Here is a 16,716-nt window from a genome sequence, read left to right as displayed (position 1 = left end):
TTGCGAAGTTGCGACATCTGAAGACCGTGCAGAGGTTCACTTATGACGTCATAGGTCAGTGACCTGACCTGACCCAAAAATACGGTTGGTGTCAAAAGATGCGGCTTGGATCAAAGGTCAGGTATGCCAAGTTTCAGCTCTCTATCGCCAGCGTGTTCGGAGCTATCGCGAAATAACCCTATGGGGGGGGGGGGCGGCACCCGCCCCCCCCCCTCGGCCGGCGAGGGTTAAACCTGCCAACCGACAAGCTCCGAAGCATACAACCCACCTACCTAGCACCTACACCTATTTTGTTTTGACTTATTGTATACTAGTACCAAAAATCTAATGATTAGAATTTTGGTTTAACAATATTAATGGCCTTGATGAGGAAAAGAACCTTTTGCAACATGTTGCATAGGTAGGTATATTGTATTATACATAGGCACCTATTATTTGTTATATCATAACAGGTGTGAAATCCCACCATATAGAACACAAATTTAAATGTATTATGGAAAAATGTAAAACAGAATGTCAGCAAGCACAAGATTAGTTACACATGCATTCAGTGTCCCAAAGGTGAGTTTTGGCTGGGGTGTCAGAGGGGGATATTATCCACCAAAAAGGGGTTGAGGGTGGAAACTGCTGATTAGATTAGATACAAAAAGAGTGAGAAAAGATCAATAGCATTTATTTTTATCCATGAGTATCTATGATCATAAACCAACTCAAAGTATCCACACAACTCAGTCCACCACACTTGTCCACTTGTCCAAGTCCACCACACCTGAACTGCCTTTTGAGGTAACAAGGTGTTCTTGGCTGAGAGTGGTTAATTGCTCTTAGAAATTGGTGGTGAGAGTGGCAAATGAATCTCAGTATTTCCCACCCAAATCAACAAATTTTGGGACACTGTAATAATACATTGTCCAGGTTTAGGGCCACACTAACATTGGCGACACTAACATTAACATTGGCCTGATGAATCCTAGAATTTTTCCAATTTTACCACCCTAGTGCAACACTTATCCGGCCTCCAGGGGCAGGGGACACAGAGGGGGTTGAAAAATTTTGTAGGTGACACAAAATAAGTTTTTTTGACCTCTGTGTTTACCTATGGACCGATGTTTGAGTGGGTGCAGAACGAAATTCGTCCAAAAGAGGCGCATTTCAATTTTCTCCCATTGACTTATACCTAATGGAGCAGTCGCAAAATTGACGTGACCTTAGGTCACAGACATACAAAATCAGAGGTATCCATTTTATACACACTATTACCCTAAGCAATCACTGAAAGTTTTAAAGTCCGCTCAGTCGGTGTAGCTACAGCGAGCTTTCGATTTTTTTTTTCTGAGGTAAGGTCACTTGACGTTACGGTGACCTGACCGTCGCCGTTTTTTTTTTTTAGATATTCGCGAAACCCCCCCCCCTCAGCATGGCGCGGGTGGTCGACATAGCGACTCGGACTGAAGAAATGCCTTTAACGTTTAAACGGTTGAATGAGGTGAGAGGATTGAGGTAGGCTTGAATCGGATTTTCTTCTGCTTGTCGGCGGTAGTTTAGGTCGAAGTTAATTTCGCGAGCTGTCCATAATCATTTAACAGGGAAAATTCAGCTGCACATCGTTCGGGTCAAAGTAATACCAAACATTCTCAAATTTTGTAGTAAGGAGCCAGTAGTTTACGAATATATTCAAAAAACAAATAGAAAAAGAATAAGCGGACCGGTTTCGTCTATCAAAGACTTCTTCGGCGCTTTTTCAAAAAAAAAGTATAAGAAAAAACTAGCACAGTGACAATCGTTTGAAATAAAATTGGATTCAGTAAGAACTAAGAACTTCATTGTCCGAAAACCACTGACGGTTGATAGCTCAATGACACTTAGAGCCGTGCACTGCATAAGGAGGCGTGAAAACACTCTCCTCATCTCGTTCCATTACGAGAGGACCATGTCATGGCGTGAGAAAGGTGTTCTCAAAATAAATGACACTATATGAGTGAATAAATAATCCGCGCCCCTTGGGCTATTGGCGGACCCTACCACCTGATCGGGTGGTGCAGCCGTTTCGCCTTCCACCTGAGATCTCGGAAAGTTACCGACCGATTTTGCACATTCAAAAAGCGTTCGATAGCCCCACCAGGGAACTACCTTTCTACCAGGTTTTGTTGACCTAGGTGCAACCCATGACGTCACAAGTCAGGTCAAAGGTCGCATTTTTTTCACCGATTTAGTCTAAGGAATGCGTTACAGTCAGTTAACACATCAAATAAAAGGCATGTAATCGAAAAACATCGATTGAGCGCTGGTTGTCGAATACATATGTTGCCTAAAGAGGTCATTGATGCCAGGTCAGTTCACAGAGGTCAGGTCACTAAGGGTTACAATATGAACCCAACTATGCTAGGGTCGTGTGATACATGTTTTATGGCCAATTTTACATTTATAATTCAATGGTGTGGGCTAGACGGCCATTGGGGCCATTTTAGATTGCATTCTGGTGAAGGTCAGGTCAAGGTCAGGTCAAAGAAGGTCAAATTTAAAAGTTGAAATGTTGCATAAAAGGGGTATCTATTCGATGCAGCTCATCACAGGAAATCCAATGGTGGTATTTGGCTTGCACTGTGTGTTCTGTGACGGCTAAAAATTGAATTTGAAAAATTTTACGTAATAAATTTCGATTTTTTTTTCCATAACTTTGCTAAAAATGCAGCTAACGAGTTTAGGTAAGTTTGGCATATCTAGAGCAGATAGTTCTATAACATATATTTCAGTTTTAATTTTGAAAGTTGTTGGTATTTTCGGGGTGTTTTCTTCTATAGTTTTGATGGTCAAAATCAATTTTTGTTTGGAAATAAGAGTTTGGTAGCGCTGTTCATTTTACATCTTTTTATTTTGAATATTTTTCGTTATCTTCAAAACTGTAAGCGTGACAGCTCTTCCCGCTAAACCTTTTATTGGGTCGAAAATAACAGAACATGACATCCCTCTGACGTCATTTGTGACTAACTTTTCATAAGAGCTCTGGAAAATTTTGTCACAAGGTGTAAAAATGATGCCCGGAGGGTCTTGAAAGTTTGGTGGCGACATTTGCTATACTTCAGGAGATATCGACTGAAAAGGAGAGAGGGGGCATTTCGCGCCGCCCTCCCCCTCAACGGGGCTTTCAGTTGCTGCTCTCACAGAACTATTGGTAACATTACAACGTAGTGGTATTGCAAGTGGCAATATAAGCTTCCTGCCAGCGCCGGACCAGAGTTTGAACATGCAGGCTGAATTTTAACATTTAACTTTTGAATTTTTAAACCGTTGAACTTTTTAGAAGTTGCCTATGAACTGTTCAGCTCCTTTTGTGGCCCATCACAGCGGGCTTGTATATCATTTGTCAACCAAAATCGAATTAAAAACTTTTTATTTGGTCTGGCTACCTCGCCAACTTCTTAACTGGATCGTTTAGTAGCTTTTGATTGGGCACTGCCCACGTTGTCTGTCTAGCTTTTCGTGTCATAGACACTGTCTATGACACGAGAAGAGGCTGCTGACATCGTTTGTCGCGGCTGGATAATACCAATCCACGTCCCAGTGGCTGCTCGATCGCACTTTCCCTGGCCCACCTCTCCCACCAGGCTAGACTTTGCCCGGCACAGCCGTCGCCTCGGTGCCTTGGGCGGTGACCCGTTCAAAGGGGCTCACAATTCGTATGGTGCCGTGGCTCTCAAACCAATACAGAACAGTGAAACGCAAAGGCTCACTTTCCATATAAGGCGAACGGCTGATTCTGGCGCCGGGGCTTCATTCATGCTAAGGCGCCCAATCACAACGCCGCATTTCAGTTAGTGTCGGGTGCAAAAGCTACTATGCTCCGCCCCTCCATCACGTGACCCTGCCCTCACGTGGCCTCAGTCACGTGGTGTTTCCACTTCTTGGCGCATGGCGGCGCTAGTCTCGCAGGGGCGGTGGTAGCTTGCTCCCCCGCCGTCCGGGGGTGATGGGTAGCAACTGCTGGTGACTGTACCTAGGTACCTATACCTATATTGATATAATGCAAGTTTGACAAATTTGACGCAATCCAGCTTGAAGCAAATAACCAACAAATAACGAACCACAAAGACACAAAAACATGCCAGCACTTAAAGAAAAAAGGTCTTGTGCAAGACAACCCACAAAAACCATGCTACAAATGATTATAATCAATAATAGATAATTGCCCACGGCCCACGCGCTTGCCCAAACTGAAACAGACGCCTCGCACCTCGAGCCTTGAGAAATGGCGCGGAGGATGACTCGGCGAGGGAAATTAGAGGAAAGGGATTTCCTCTTTACTGGTTTTCAATTTGATAAAAATGATTCAAATTCATGAGAACTTCAAAATAGCATATCATATTCAAAAAGAATCTAAAATAAATGAATATTTGACCTCAATCTGGCTGCTTTATTTCAAATAATATACTAATAAGCAAAGGGATTTTATGCCCTAGACAAACATTACTTCATGTAAAAGTGATATCAGCATATGTCGGTATTATACCTGCAATCGGCATCAGCTGGGCAATAATTTTATGCTATGAAAAGCGCCGTCTCTCAACGATTCTAACGGTACCCAATTTTTTATAAACACAAGTCGAGATTGCTTAAACGTTCCAAATTAAGTGAGTTGTTCCGTGACGAAACATGGTCACGGCGTTTCAATAAAACTATATGAAAACGTCCATAAAAGTATAAAAATTTGACATAGAAACAATCAGAATTGAACAATCTATGATGCCATACCAAATTTGAACCGATTGCAAGCCTACTTCAACCTTTATTCTACCCTTACTTTTGTTCCGTGTCACGGAACAAGAATATGGTAAACTGAGAAATGCACTGCCATTGAAATGCCGTTATGAGGATATGGCAGCCTCAATGAACGGGCAAAAGGGACCGTCTTTTGGGAAATTCGACAAATAATGCGCATCACTGTCAAAAGTAATGTTTATTTTAATGTTTATTTTTTGTGATATCAGTGTTTCCTGCATAAAAATCGTTTCCTGCCCAATAGTGGACGAGAAAGCAGGAAATCGGTAGTTACTGATTTGATGAAAGAATACGCAAAAGGAATGGCAGTGTATCCATAAACGTGGTGTGGATTGTGCATTGTGCAAAGACGTTGTGGTGAGGCTGGGACTGAGGACTTGCCATTCAAGTCGTAGGTATTGGTATGGGTGGTTGTTCGTGATAATATTGATTTATCGTAAGAAGCATCTAACCTCATTCCGTGCACGTGACATGCAGGTGATCATGGTTGAATTGGATGGTAGGTATCATCCTGTCACGGGCTCTGATTCTCTTTCGTAAACATCTGATTCTCATTCGTAGACAAACCAGGTGAGAAATGTGATGGAATGGAAACATTTATTTATTTCACAAACACACTCAATAGCATACATTCAATACATTCACGTATACTGGATTCATTCCTTCACGCTTGTTTTAAAACTTGCTGGATAGTTTGACATGGTTTGTCAATACTTCTATCTTGTAAGCACCTCAACTTTGGAAAGTAATGAATGACTGGCATTTTAACTGATCCAATTATGATGATTGCATGGTGAAATTGTGGAGTAACTGCTTCTTATCTGTTTCAATAGTACTTGCAGGATGCTTGCTTGCTGCTTTGGAGATCTGAAAACAGAACAAAGCACAATGTCAAATTTTCAATTAACATGTTTCTTTAGTAAGTTTCCCTTTCAGTCCTGTGATGCCCAGTTGCAGTTGATATTTAGTCAGTGACGGAACAAAAAAAGTGATTATTAGCAGTGAAAAATCTCACAGAACAAATCTTCCAAGTTCAAAAAAATTGAGAAACCGGCCACTTTTCTGACACTGCCTGACCCTGACCTGAAAATCAAAGTACAAGCTTGGTACCCTCAAGGTATCTAGAGCATCTGTTCACGAGTGTGGAAACCAAAAATGAGCCTGATCTGACTTGTAAGACGGCAGCCAGAGCCCAAAATGTGAACAAGCCAAAATGCTAATAATTTTTACTTTGACCTGACCTGTGACGTCATCGGTGACCTCGAGGTCAATGAAATTAGGTTTCGTTCGACAGTTTTTCCGGGGCTATCAGACGCCGTTTGAATTTTGACGGTCGGCCCAGTAGTTTCGGAGTTAGGAGGGGGGGGGGCTATGAATAGCCCCCCCCCCAGTAGGGCGTGTTATACACAGACCCCAGTGGGGCGCGGGTTAATAGGGTACATATTCTCTCTTTTAATCTTTTCCATCAAACTTTCCTTTGAACATCTGCTCTGTGTATAAATGAGGCTACAATGTGTTATGTTAGGGTATGTTTGGTTATGTTATGCTCAGTCCATTCATCCTGGTTGAAAATGGTCATACAAAGATTTGTCCTTGATCAAGCTGAGACACTTCACATTTGGGCTATGCTGGTTGCCATTGTTTATCAGCATGCTGCCAGGTCTAAAAATACAAGCAAAAAGCTCAGTCTATAGTAAAACTAGCAGCCCACTGATAAAAAGTCTTGAACAATCCTCATGTTTTATCTTTTTTCTCATTGATATTATCTCATTATACTTGCAGCTGTGTTCCACTTGTTTTTAGCTTGGCCTTTGACTGCCACAGTCAGTTGTTTATTCTTAATTTGTTTGCTTTTTTTCTTGAAGTGATCCAAACTTTTTTTTAAAGTTAACGTTATCTTAAAATCCTAACGTTTTTTAGTTGAGTTTAGTGGTTTTATGTGATTGCAGTTTGCACGTCCCAATTCATAGTTTTGTGGCAGAAATGAGCATAGAAACACTTTGAAACCTGTTAAAATGTTTTGCATGGTGGGATCAACTCAGATCATAGATCCATGTTCTTGGCATCTCGTCAGATCCTATGAAATCACAGGTCCATAAATTTTTCATGCCGGATCGGGTGGAATCATAGGTCCTAATGTGCAGTTTGCTTCGAGATCCTCTGGGATCATAGATCCATCGCTCAGATCCATGCACATGTCTGGGCATGATTTGTCTACACTAATCTGTGATCTTTCTATCACTACTACCAATTGCCTAACATACAATCCGTGTAGTGGGTTCAATCTGTCACGCATACAGAGCAGACGGTACGGCGTAGGGGGTTGAAATTTGCACACCCTCTAGATGACAGAGCGGGTCAGCGCCTTTTCTAGGTTTCCACTCGCTGGGGTGCACGGTTGGCACGTGGGGCGCGCCGGAAGAACGCCAATGAAATTTTGATCGGTTCATAGATCTTCATTGAGAGCCGGGGTCGACGAACTTTGTGGACTAAATGCATGCCGATCGGCGACGGGTGCCTCGCATTGGCGGATGGGCAAGTTTTAATTTGAACAAAATATGAGTTTGGGACAGTGGTCGGTGTGCTGTATCTCTGACGGTTGGCGTCTGTGTTGCAGCCGTCGGTTGGCTGCTGCGGCCGGCTGTCGCCGTGCCCGCGCGTGCAGCCGTGGCCGCCAGCCGGGCAGGCCGGTGAGCTGCCGCCGCCGCCTCCGCCGCCTCCTCCGCTGCCCGAGTCGGACTCGGACCCGGCCATCGAGCGGCTGCTGGCGCTCTACAGCGGCGGCAGCGAGACCCACTCGCTGCTGGAGGATGACGCCGACGCCTCCCAGTCCAGCTCCGCCTCCGAGGAGATACTCAGCAACCAGGTGAGCACGGGGCCGACTGGGAATACTCAGCACGAGGGCGGCAGGGGATTGAGGCGAGGCTACCCAGGATCGAGTTGAGCGCGAGGGCGAGGGCTAACGGGCAGTATCCAGCTGATTAGAGGTGGCTGTGGTAGGGCTGGTGCCACCACTTGGTGGTATTTATTTTGTCATCGATCAGTTTATCACTTCATGCATTGAATTGTGATAGAAGGGCGCTCACCACGTTCTCTTGTAGTGTTGCCTGTCGTGTAGGGTTGTTTCTGGTGAGCGGTGCAGTGATAATTGCGGCCCGGCTCTGACTGTGCGCCCGCCACCTTAGGACCTGACGCTGGACAAGGCGCTGATCGGCCGCGAGCTGCTCGGCGAGTGTGACCCGCCCGACAACGGTGACGACGAGCCGCCGGCCAAGCGGCCGTGTCTCGCCTCGGCCGCCGACGAGCCCGCCGACGACACAGTCTGGCGGAAGACGGCCAGCGTGGGCCCCGAGTTCCAGGCCGAGCTGCCGGCGCTGCGACCGGCCGCGCACCGGCGCCGCTCGCGGCCCGACCGGCTGGTCTGGGACCCGAGCCGGCTGCCGGAGCACGAGGTGGAGCGGTACCAGCGCCGACTGCGGCCCGCCGTGGTGTCGGCGGCGCCCCCACCGGCGGCGCCCCGCCCGGCCCGACGCCAGCCCGACCACGAACAGGTCCGTACCGCCCGCCGGACGGAGAACCAGCCGTGGGGTGGGGTGATGATTGACGGCAGTGAAGGGGTGAACGCTTACATTAAAGCGATCGGTGTGTTGTAATTTAGATTATATGTGCCTTTTAACATCATTTGCTTACGCTGTTGATGTCCGTGATTATTATTATTATGTTTTAACATTTCATTACATTTTCGGAGAGGCATTATATCTGCTGCGTTATCACTGACCGCCGTCCTAGCGGGCAGTCCGTCCTGGCTGCCAGGATGGCATTGTTGCCTAATCAGTAATCACTGATTGGCGTCCTCTGTGGCAGGCCCCACGACGGACTCTTTGTTTCGTTACCACTAAGCACCGTCCCGGTCCTCAGGCCCTGTGCCCGTCTCTGTATTGCCCCACCACTGACCGCTGTCCTCTCGTACAGGCCCTGTGCCCGTCTCTGTATTGCCCCACCACTGACCGCTGTCCTCTCGTACAGGCCCTGTGCCCGTCTCTGTATTGCCCCACCACTGACCGCTGTCCTCTCGCACAGGCCCTGTGTCCGTCTCTGTATTGCCCCACCACTGACCGCTGTCCTCTCGCACAGGCCCTGTGCCCGTCTCTGTATTGCCCCACCACTGACCGCTGTCCTCTCGTGCAGGCCCTGCGCCACCTACAGGAGAGCGGCCACGACTTGGAGGAGGCGGCGCGACGCGTCAGCAGCGATCCGCCGCGGCCGGCCGGCCGGCTCGACCACTGGTCCGACCACGAGTGCACGCTGTTTGAGCAGGCGCTGCGGCTGCACGGGAAGGATTTCGGCACCATGCAGCGACAGATGGTGGGTGCACGGCCGGCGGGCGGGTACTCTGAACAGCGCAGATTGTATTGGGGTGATATAGGGCCTGTTCCAGCGCCTCCAGAAACCTTCAGAATGCTCCAGAGAGCGTTCCAGCGCCTCCAGAAAAGCTCCAGAAGGCTATCGCCAAAGCTCCAGAAACCTTCTTCTTCTTCTTCTGCATCCCGCCGCCAGCCCGCTCAGGGGGGCGGCGGCGCAGGCGGGTCGAGCGGCGGCTCGGTCCGCCCGACACCCTCGATGAAGTCGACGACCCTCGCCGCCGGGCTGCCGAGGACGTCGACCAGGCGAGGGTCGACACCCCAGCGGCGGCGGCGGGCCGCCTCATAGGCCGGACAATCGGTCAGCAGGTGCGCCGCGCTGTCGGGCTCCCCGCACGCGGGGCATTCGTCGTTGGCTGCCAGGCCAATCTTGTAGAGCGTGTCGCGCGTCAGCGGTGATGTGCCGGTCCTCAGCTGGGACAGCGTCACCGACCCCCAGCGCGCCAGGGAGTCGTGGCCAGGCGTGGGGTCCGGGTGCGGGTGGGCAGCGGTTGTCCTCCGTCGCGACTGCTCCCGGACATGGCGCGTGACGGCGGCCCGCGCACTCGATAGGTCAATCGGTGCGCTATCTTGGTCGCCCGCCGCGGCCTCGCCAGCCAGGCGGTCGGCGGTCTCGTTGCCGTCCAGCCCGGCATGGCCTGGCACCCACTGGAGCACCGTCTCGGTGCCGTTCTCGGCGAGGGTGTTCAGCAGCCTCCAGACCTCGGCGGCCAGAGCCATGGTCTGGCTAGCTGGGCCGCGGCCGAGTAGTTGTAGCCCAGACCTTGAGTCGGTGAGGAGGCGGACCGACTTGATTGATGCCAGCTCCCCTTCCTCCAGGCCGGCCACAGCCGCGAGCGCCTCGCGCATGGCGGTCAGCTCTGCTCTCAAGCTGGAGCAGACCGCCCCTGCAGGAGCGCGCACGGTTTCTTCTTTGTTGAGGTGGTGAAACTGGATCAGCGCGCCTGCGCCGCCCTGTTCCATCCCGCCGCGAGCCGAGCCGTCCGACCAGATAGTAATATCCGGTTGCGGGAGCTCTGCAATGGCTCGCAGGGCAGCTTCCCTGCGGACTGCAGGCGGGTCCGACCGGCGGGTGGCCACGGGCAGGTCTACCCTGAAGGTGGTGCCGCCGCGGTGGCCCAGCCATGGCGGGTCGCAGCTGTAGAACGCCATGGGCTCCACCGGGAGCTCCTCGATTCCTGCCTCCTCGGCGAGCCACTTGCCGACCCTCCTGAGGCACGGTCGGTGAGGGAGTGCTTCAGTCTCGTCTGGTGGCTTGGGCGGTGGTCTTCCCGCGGCGGTGGCGTCGTTGCATGTTCTTTGCCATGCCTTGTAGGCTCGGTGTTGGAGGCGCGGCTGTACCTCCTTTCGGAAGAGGGACTTGCCCGGGTCGCTCGGGGGCAGACGGATTATACGCTGGTACTCCGTGCCTGCCAGCTGTAGGGCCCGAAGCGAGAGTGTCGGGAGGCCAGCCTCGGCCAGGAGGGCGTCCTTCCGGGTCGCACGTAGGCAGCCGGTGATGACGCGGGCGCACTTGTTTTGCTCGGCTTCGAGGCGTCCTCTTACCGACGGGGCGGCGTATGTCCCGAAGACGGCGGCGCCGTAGTCGAATAGGGCCCGGATATAGCCGATGTAGGCCGCTCTGATGGTTCGGCGGTGGCTTCCCCAGGTCTTTCCGGCCAGTGCCTGTAGGCATCGCCTCCGTCGAGACATCTTGGCTTTCAGGTCGTCGATGTGGTCCGCGAAGGTGAGTTGGGGGTCAAACTTAATGCCCAGGAAGGTCGGGTTGCGGGAGTAGGGCAGCTCCTCTCCGCGCAGCGTCAGGTGCGGCTTGACCTTCCCTCCGCTCTCTCTTGGGTCGAGAGTGAACAGGGTGGCGGTGCACTTCGTCACGCTGGGCATGACTTTCCAGCGTCGCAGCCACGTGTCCACCGCGTCCAGGCAGGGCTGGAGGAGGGCGTCGCACTCTCTGGCAGTGGGGGCGCATGCCAGCAGCGCCACGTCGTCCGCGAACAGGGACCGCGAGACGTGTTCCGGCATTGCTACGTCGATGTCATTGACGTAGACCAGCCATAGGAGCGGCGCCAGCACGCTGCCCTGGGGGAGGCCCTCCTGGAAGACCCTGAGGTCTGAGCGGGCAGCGCCCCAGCGGACGCGGGCGCGCCTGTCCGACAGGAAGGCCCTCAGCCACTTGATGAAGCAGCCGGGGACTCCCAGCCGAGCCATCTTGCAGAGCAGGGCGGCCCTCCAGACTCGGTCGTAGGCTCTCGCGAAGTCCAGCAGCACCATGACCGCCCGGTGAGGTTTCTTCTCCTCGAACGCGTCGAATATCTGTTGGGATATTCGGCCGAGCTGGTCCATGGTGGAGCGACCTCTGCGGAAACCGGCTTGGTTGGGGTTGAGCTTCCCTCTCGTCTCGAGCCAGTGCTGCAGCCGGGCCTGGATCATCCGCTCTGCGAGCTTGCTTGTGGTGGAGAGCAGGCTGATCGGGCGATAACTGGACAGCTCTGACGGCGGCTTGCCTTTCTTGGGGATGGCTACGATTTCTGCTGTTCTCCAGAGGGCTGTTCACGGGCCCTGTGTGCGGTCGGACCGCACACAGCCTCCAAGCTCCGCCCACTGCGTCCCTACGTCAGCCTTCCGTCACCGCACACAGCGACCGCTGTGGCCGGTCGGGACTGGCCACAGCGAACCGTCCACCGCACGCAGCCGTGACGTCAGAGCCGCCTACCCATCCCCTACCCCCACGCCTGCTGGACGCTCCGCACACACCGCACGCAGCAGTGTGCGGTGCCCGTGAACACCCCTCAGCTGGCCGGGACGTCCGCTGCTGTCCAGGACTTGTTGATCAGGGCCAGGAGGAGAGTCTTGCCTGTTGGGCTTATCTGCTTCAGCAGCTCGTTGGGTACGCCGTCCGGTCCCGGGCTCTTCCCGTTCTGGAGCTTGTCCAGGGCTGCGTCGAGTTCGGCGGGTGTGAATGGCGCGCACGGTCCACTGCGTTGGGCGTCGCATGCGCAGGCACTCACTGCAGCGCGCGCCTCCAGCTTGATGTCGCGATCCTCTTGTTTGTTGTGTGGGATCCGGGATACTGCCGCATATGCCTGGCATAGGGCGTTGGCCTTCTCCCTATCTGTCACTGCTGGTCGAGCTGGGCGGCCAGGTGGGCCAGCGCGGTTGAGGGGCTCTGCTGGTTTCGCCGGTGGTTTGCGTCCGTCCAGGGTGCGGATGAGGCTCCAGAGGTCGGTGTTGGGCCCCAGTTCCGCGATGCGCTTGCGCAGGAAGCTTGTCTTTTCCTCGCGCAGGACCGTGTCCGCGTTCTTCCTTGCTTGTTGGTATTCCCGGACGTCTTCGGCGGTATGGTTTGGCGCGGCCACCTTAGCGCGAGCTTCTTTCCTGATCGCGATTGCTTCGTCGCACGCCTCACTCCAGAACGGCTCCCTGGTCCTTCCGCCGTTTCCGTGTGGGATGGTGCGGCGCGCGGCGCGGGTGATGGCTGCGGTGATGGCTGCTCCACAAACCTCCAGTAGCCTCCAGAGTTGAGAGGTCCACATTTCACGAGTGAGCCATCATCATTCCTTTGGTATCTGTGACACCAATCTTCAGAAATCTCCAGATTGCGTTCCAGCGCCCCCAGTAAAACTTCTGGTAGAGCCACCAGTCAATAATTTCTTCTGGAGGCGCTGGAACAGGCACATAGTGGAATTTTCTATAGCGATAAGACTCTGCCGTTTCAAGGAACTTCCAGGCTCATCCTCCATCCCAAAATTAGCATCATCCCGCGTTCCCTTTTAGCAATGCTTTGCTTGTCTCCTGCACGGGTGTATGACGGGCGTTTATTTTTTTTCAGCTGCCGACGCGGTCTGTCGGCGAGATAGTGAATTTCTACTACCTTTGGAAAAAGACGGAGCGGCACCGTCAGTTCCTGAGCCTTACACAGTTCGACCGGAGGAAATACGGAGCAGAGCCGGCACTCAGGTACGGAGGGGATCGGATTAGATCACTGAGATGGTCGATTTGGTTGTGCCGGAGTCGTTCCCTGCCGGTTCTCCGGTGTGTCTAACCGGGCTCCCATTCTGCCGGTGTCCCGTGTTGGACTGAGCGCCCCTCTACTGGCTCTCGTATGTCGCCTATGTGACCATGGGCGGCGCCACCGGGGGGGACAGGTCCCCCGCTATCGAAAGTTAGGGGGGTACAGTACCCCCCTATCGGCGAGGCCCGTTCAATAGTTGATAATAATGCATTGTAAAGTTATCCGTCGCATTTAATGCATCGTTGGTTAATCAAGGCAGGTTCTGAATAAAGATTGCTGTTGGGATGTATCGCAGGGGGTCCTGGCTATCTGCAAAAGGTGTGGAGCTGTGATGCCTATAAGGTGATCGGCAGGGCCTCGGGGATCGTGCCCCCCCCCCCCTTTTGGGGCGCCAGGCAGGGTTATTACCTCCCCACCCCACTGCCAGACCCCATTGCCGACAAAACCAAGTTAACTGAAATTCCATAGATTTCCGTTTATGGATATTTTCCATTCCTAATTAGTCAAATTCAAGCATGGCAGTTCTACCACAGGAACCATTTGAAATATATGCCATTTAACCCCAGCACTTGTGGGGAGAAGTGTTCGGATAGATCACAGGCAGTACCAAAAAAGCACGCAGTAGCCCAAGACCTTACAATTGGGTAGCATCGGCTCCCTCTCGTCAAGGAGTTCGATAGCACTCGTTTTTTTCTTCTGCAAAACAAAGTTCGGTCGGCGGCCGAACGGCTGGGGGTCTAATCGAGCCCCCCCCCCCTCCCCTTCTTACGTCAGCGGCTGTGAAAATGCCATTACCAGCTGTTGAAACATGGCAGTTGCTTTTGCATGAGTGCACGAAAGTGTTTTAGGTACGTGATACGTGAAAGGTTCTACATGGAAACTGAGATACACCAGCTTATCAAATTGTGCTCACTGTGGTGCGCTCGGTTTTACCTTGACTAGTCTTTGAATTCTGGGGTGAAACAGACCAGTCAAGAAACCTGTTCCATAAGGAGAGCCACTAATGCTAAAGAGATGAGGGATGAGGTTTCCAGAGACCTTCATTACCTCCCAAAGGGGGTGCCCCGCCATTTGCCAATCCCCATGCTGTGTTGTTACGATTGGAGGGTGAATATGAGAACGATGCAGGTCGTGCCAGCTCGATCATGACGAACACAATGGTGCCGACATCACAGCTCTACTGCCATTTTTGACGAAGTTAATCAACAAGGACCGGAATCCTACTCTGGGGCATTTCACCTGCAGAGGCCGCCGGACCTGAGACCCTTTCACTCAATTTTTTTTTTCAACGGTGCATGCGGCATGCGCTCGTTTTTCCCGCGAAGCTCTTGGTAAGTAAAATCCATCAGAAAGTGTGATCAAATAACGGCTGGTGACCTTCCATGACCTAGCATGACCTTTTGAGTGACCACCAATGACATGACCACTGACGGCTAGCCATTAGCTGCACCCTGCCCGTTGCATATGGATCAGGTGGTGATGTCATGATTCTGAAATTATATTGCAGTTTTGGCGCACTTGTCAGAGCAGAAGACATTCCCACTTTTCCTCCATGACTATATGATGGTGAAGCCATGAAGCTGACCAGACGTAAGATCGAAAATTTGAAAGTACGAAACGTAAGAATAGTTGGCACTGCTACTCGACACTGACCGACCGGTCGCAAACTTCCCGCCTCCGGATTTCCAGCCGGACACCCAATCCACTCGGCCACGCGGCCAGTATCTCTAAGCAATTCGCAGCTTGTAGGAAACCAGCTTTGAGTTGGCAAGACTGCAAATTTTGATTTAGAGGCAAGGATGCTTGAAAAGGTGATCGATCTTAGGTGTCCTAGGATAAGTTTGGAAACGGGATGCACCATTCGATGTGTTTTGGGCTTTGCCAAGTTTCGCGGCGTTACGTGCCTCGTTTTTTTTTTTTTTTGCATACACGATCAGTATCTACTTTTGGGATTTTCGGACAGCTACAGTCCCCGTCCCCCCCTATCGAAAACCCGTGGCGCCGCCCCTGTATGTGACCGGGCGTTCCTCTGCCGCGACCCCGGTGTCTCCGTGTGTGACCAGACCCTCTCTGTATCTGCCTTTCCCAGCAGCTGCACCCCTCTGTCGGTTCCCCGCGGGTGTCTTGTCTGACCGGCCGCCCCTCCCCCGGCAGCGAGCCGTGTCCGCGCATGCTGTCTGCGGCCGCCTCCAGTCTGCAGATCCTGATGGCGACCGATCCCTGGGAGCACGGCCCGTGGGCGGCCGCTGGTGACCCGCAGCCGTCGGCGCAGCCGCCGCCGCCGGCCGGCCTGGCCAGCCTGCTGGCCAGCTGTCCGCAGCTGCTGCTGCCCTGACTGCAGCCGGCCGCGGCCGCGCGCCGCCCCTCGCGCCGCTGTGATACCAACGGGCGGCACCGGCCGTCGCCAGTGAATGCAGACTGTTTTGTATGGTGTATTTTGTATTGTTGATGTGCGTGCGGGTCTCAGCCGTACAACTCTATACCTGATCAAGTGGAGAATGATCGCTATCGGAAAGTTACCGGGATCATGTGTGTATGTGATCACGCGTGCGGGTGGGAGAGACTATTGTCTGTTGTGCCGGTCGGCGGCCGCCCCTGTCGGCAGTGGGTAATACACGCCGGCGGGAGGCGGAGCGCCCCCGGGCCGTCCCGTACCGAGTGGCGTGGGCGGCAGAGGACCGCGTGTGATCTGAACTGGAGCTCTATCAGTGTATGACGTGTGTGAACTGACTGTGCGCAGAGGAACTTCCCGGCCCGAGGCCGCGTGTGGACCTGACAAACTGTGTCTCAAATACGGTGCTCGCCGATCGCCGCGTTTTATTGTCCGTCTCACAGCGATGGAGTGGTTGTTTGAAGTGGACTAACGGACTGACAGAGGATGCGTGATTCGTCGAGCAGAGTTTGCTCAGGTGTGATGTGGAGAATGCGTGGATGAACGGCAGAAAACGTCACCAAGTGCGTGCGTTTGTATGTCTGTGCGTGAGAGCGAACGAACGACTGTTCATTGCGAGATTTTGTGTGCTAGCGTGAGCAGATGAGGTACCGACGGGAAGCGCCTATGATGCCATTTTTGGTGAGCGGCGCCGACGGTCGGGTGCTCGCAGCTGGAGACTGAGACGGTGACGACCCGATACGAACCTGCCGCCGAGCCGCTGCCACCCCAGAGCCCTATATGCAGCCGGCGACGAGCAGAATCGCAGCTTCTTCGCTTCGTTCGATCTGTTGTGTTTTTTGTACAGTCACCAGCAGTTGCTACCCATCACCCCCGGACGGCGGGGGAGCAAGCTACCACCGCCCCTGCGAGACTAGCGCCGCCATGCGCCAAGAAGTGGAAACACCACGTGACTGAGGCCACGTGAGGGCAGGGTCACGTGATGGAGGGGCGGAGCATATTAGCTTTTGCACCCGACACTAACTGAAATGCGGCGCTGTGATTGGGCGCCTTAGCATGAATGAAGCCCCGGCGCCAGAATCAGCCGTTCGCCTTATATGGAAAGTGAGCCTTTGCGT

The 16,716-nt window shown here is 52.7% G+C and overlaps 1 protein-coding gene across 2 annotated transcripts in view; it reads left to right on the top strand.

Moving 5' to 3' along the window:
• LOC122366915 (mesoderm induction early response protein 2-like) overlaps positions 1–16,218 on the top strand; it is a 30,321-nt gene extending 14,103 nt beyond the window's left edge. For both annotated transcript variants that reach the window (XM_043339574.1, XM_043339575.1), the window contains exons 2-6: positions 7,394–7,642; positions 7,962–8,327; positions 8,965–9,141; positions 13,024–13,151; positions 15,361–16,218. In XM_043339574.1, coding sequence (XP_043195509.1) covers positions 7,394–7,642; positions 7,962–8,327; positions 8,965–9,141; positions 13,024–13,151; positions 15,361–15,541 — 1,101 coding nt within the window. In that variant the 3' untranslated portion in view covers positions 15,542–16,218. The remainder of the gene's footprint in view (positions 1–7,393; positions 7,643–7,961; positions 8,328–8,964; positions 9,142–13,023; positions 13,152–15,360) is intronic.
• The last annotated feature ends 498 nt before the right edge of the window (positions 16,219–16,716 follow it).

Source organism: Amphibalanus amphitrite, unplaced genomic scaffold (genome assembly GCF_019059575.1).
Source record: "Amphibalanus amphitrite isolate SeventyFive unplaced genomic scaffold, NRLGWU_Aamphi_draft 000839F_arrow, whole genome shotgun sequence".
NCBI lineage: Eukaryota > Metazoa > Arthropoda > Thecostraca > Balanomorpha > Balanidae > Amphibalanus > Amphibalanus amphitrite.
The sequence above is the reverse complement of the archived record's forward strand: the minus strand, read 5'-3'. Positions and strand labels throughout refer to the sequence as shown.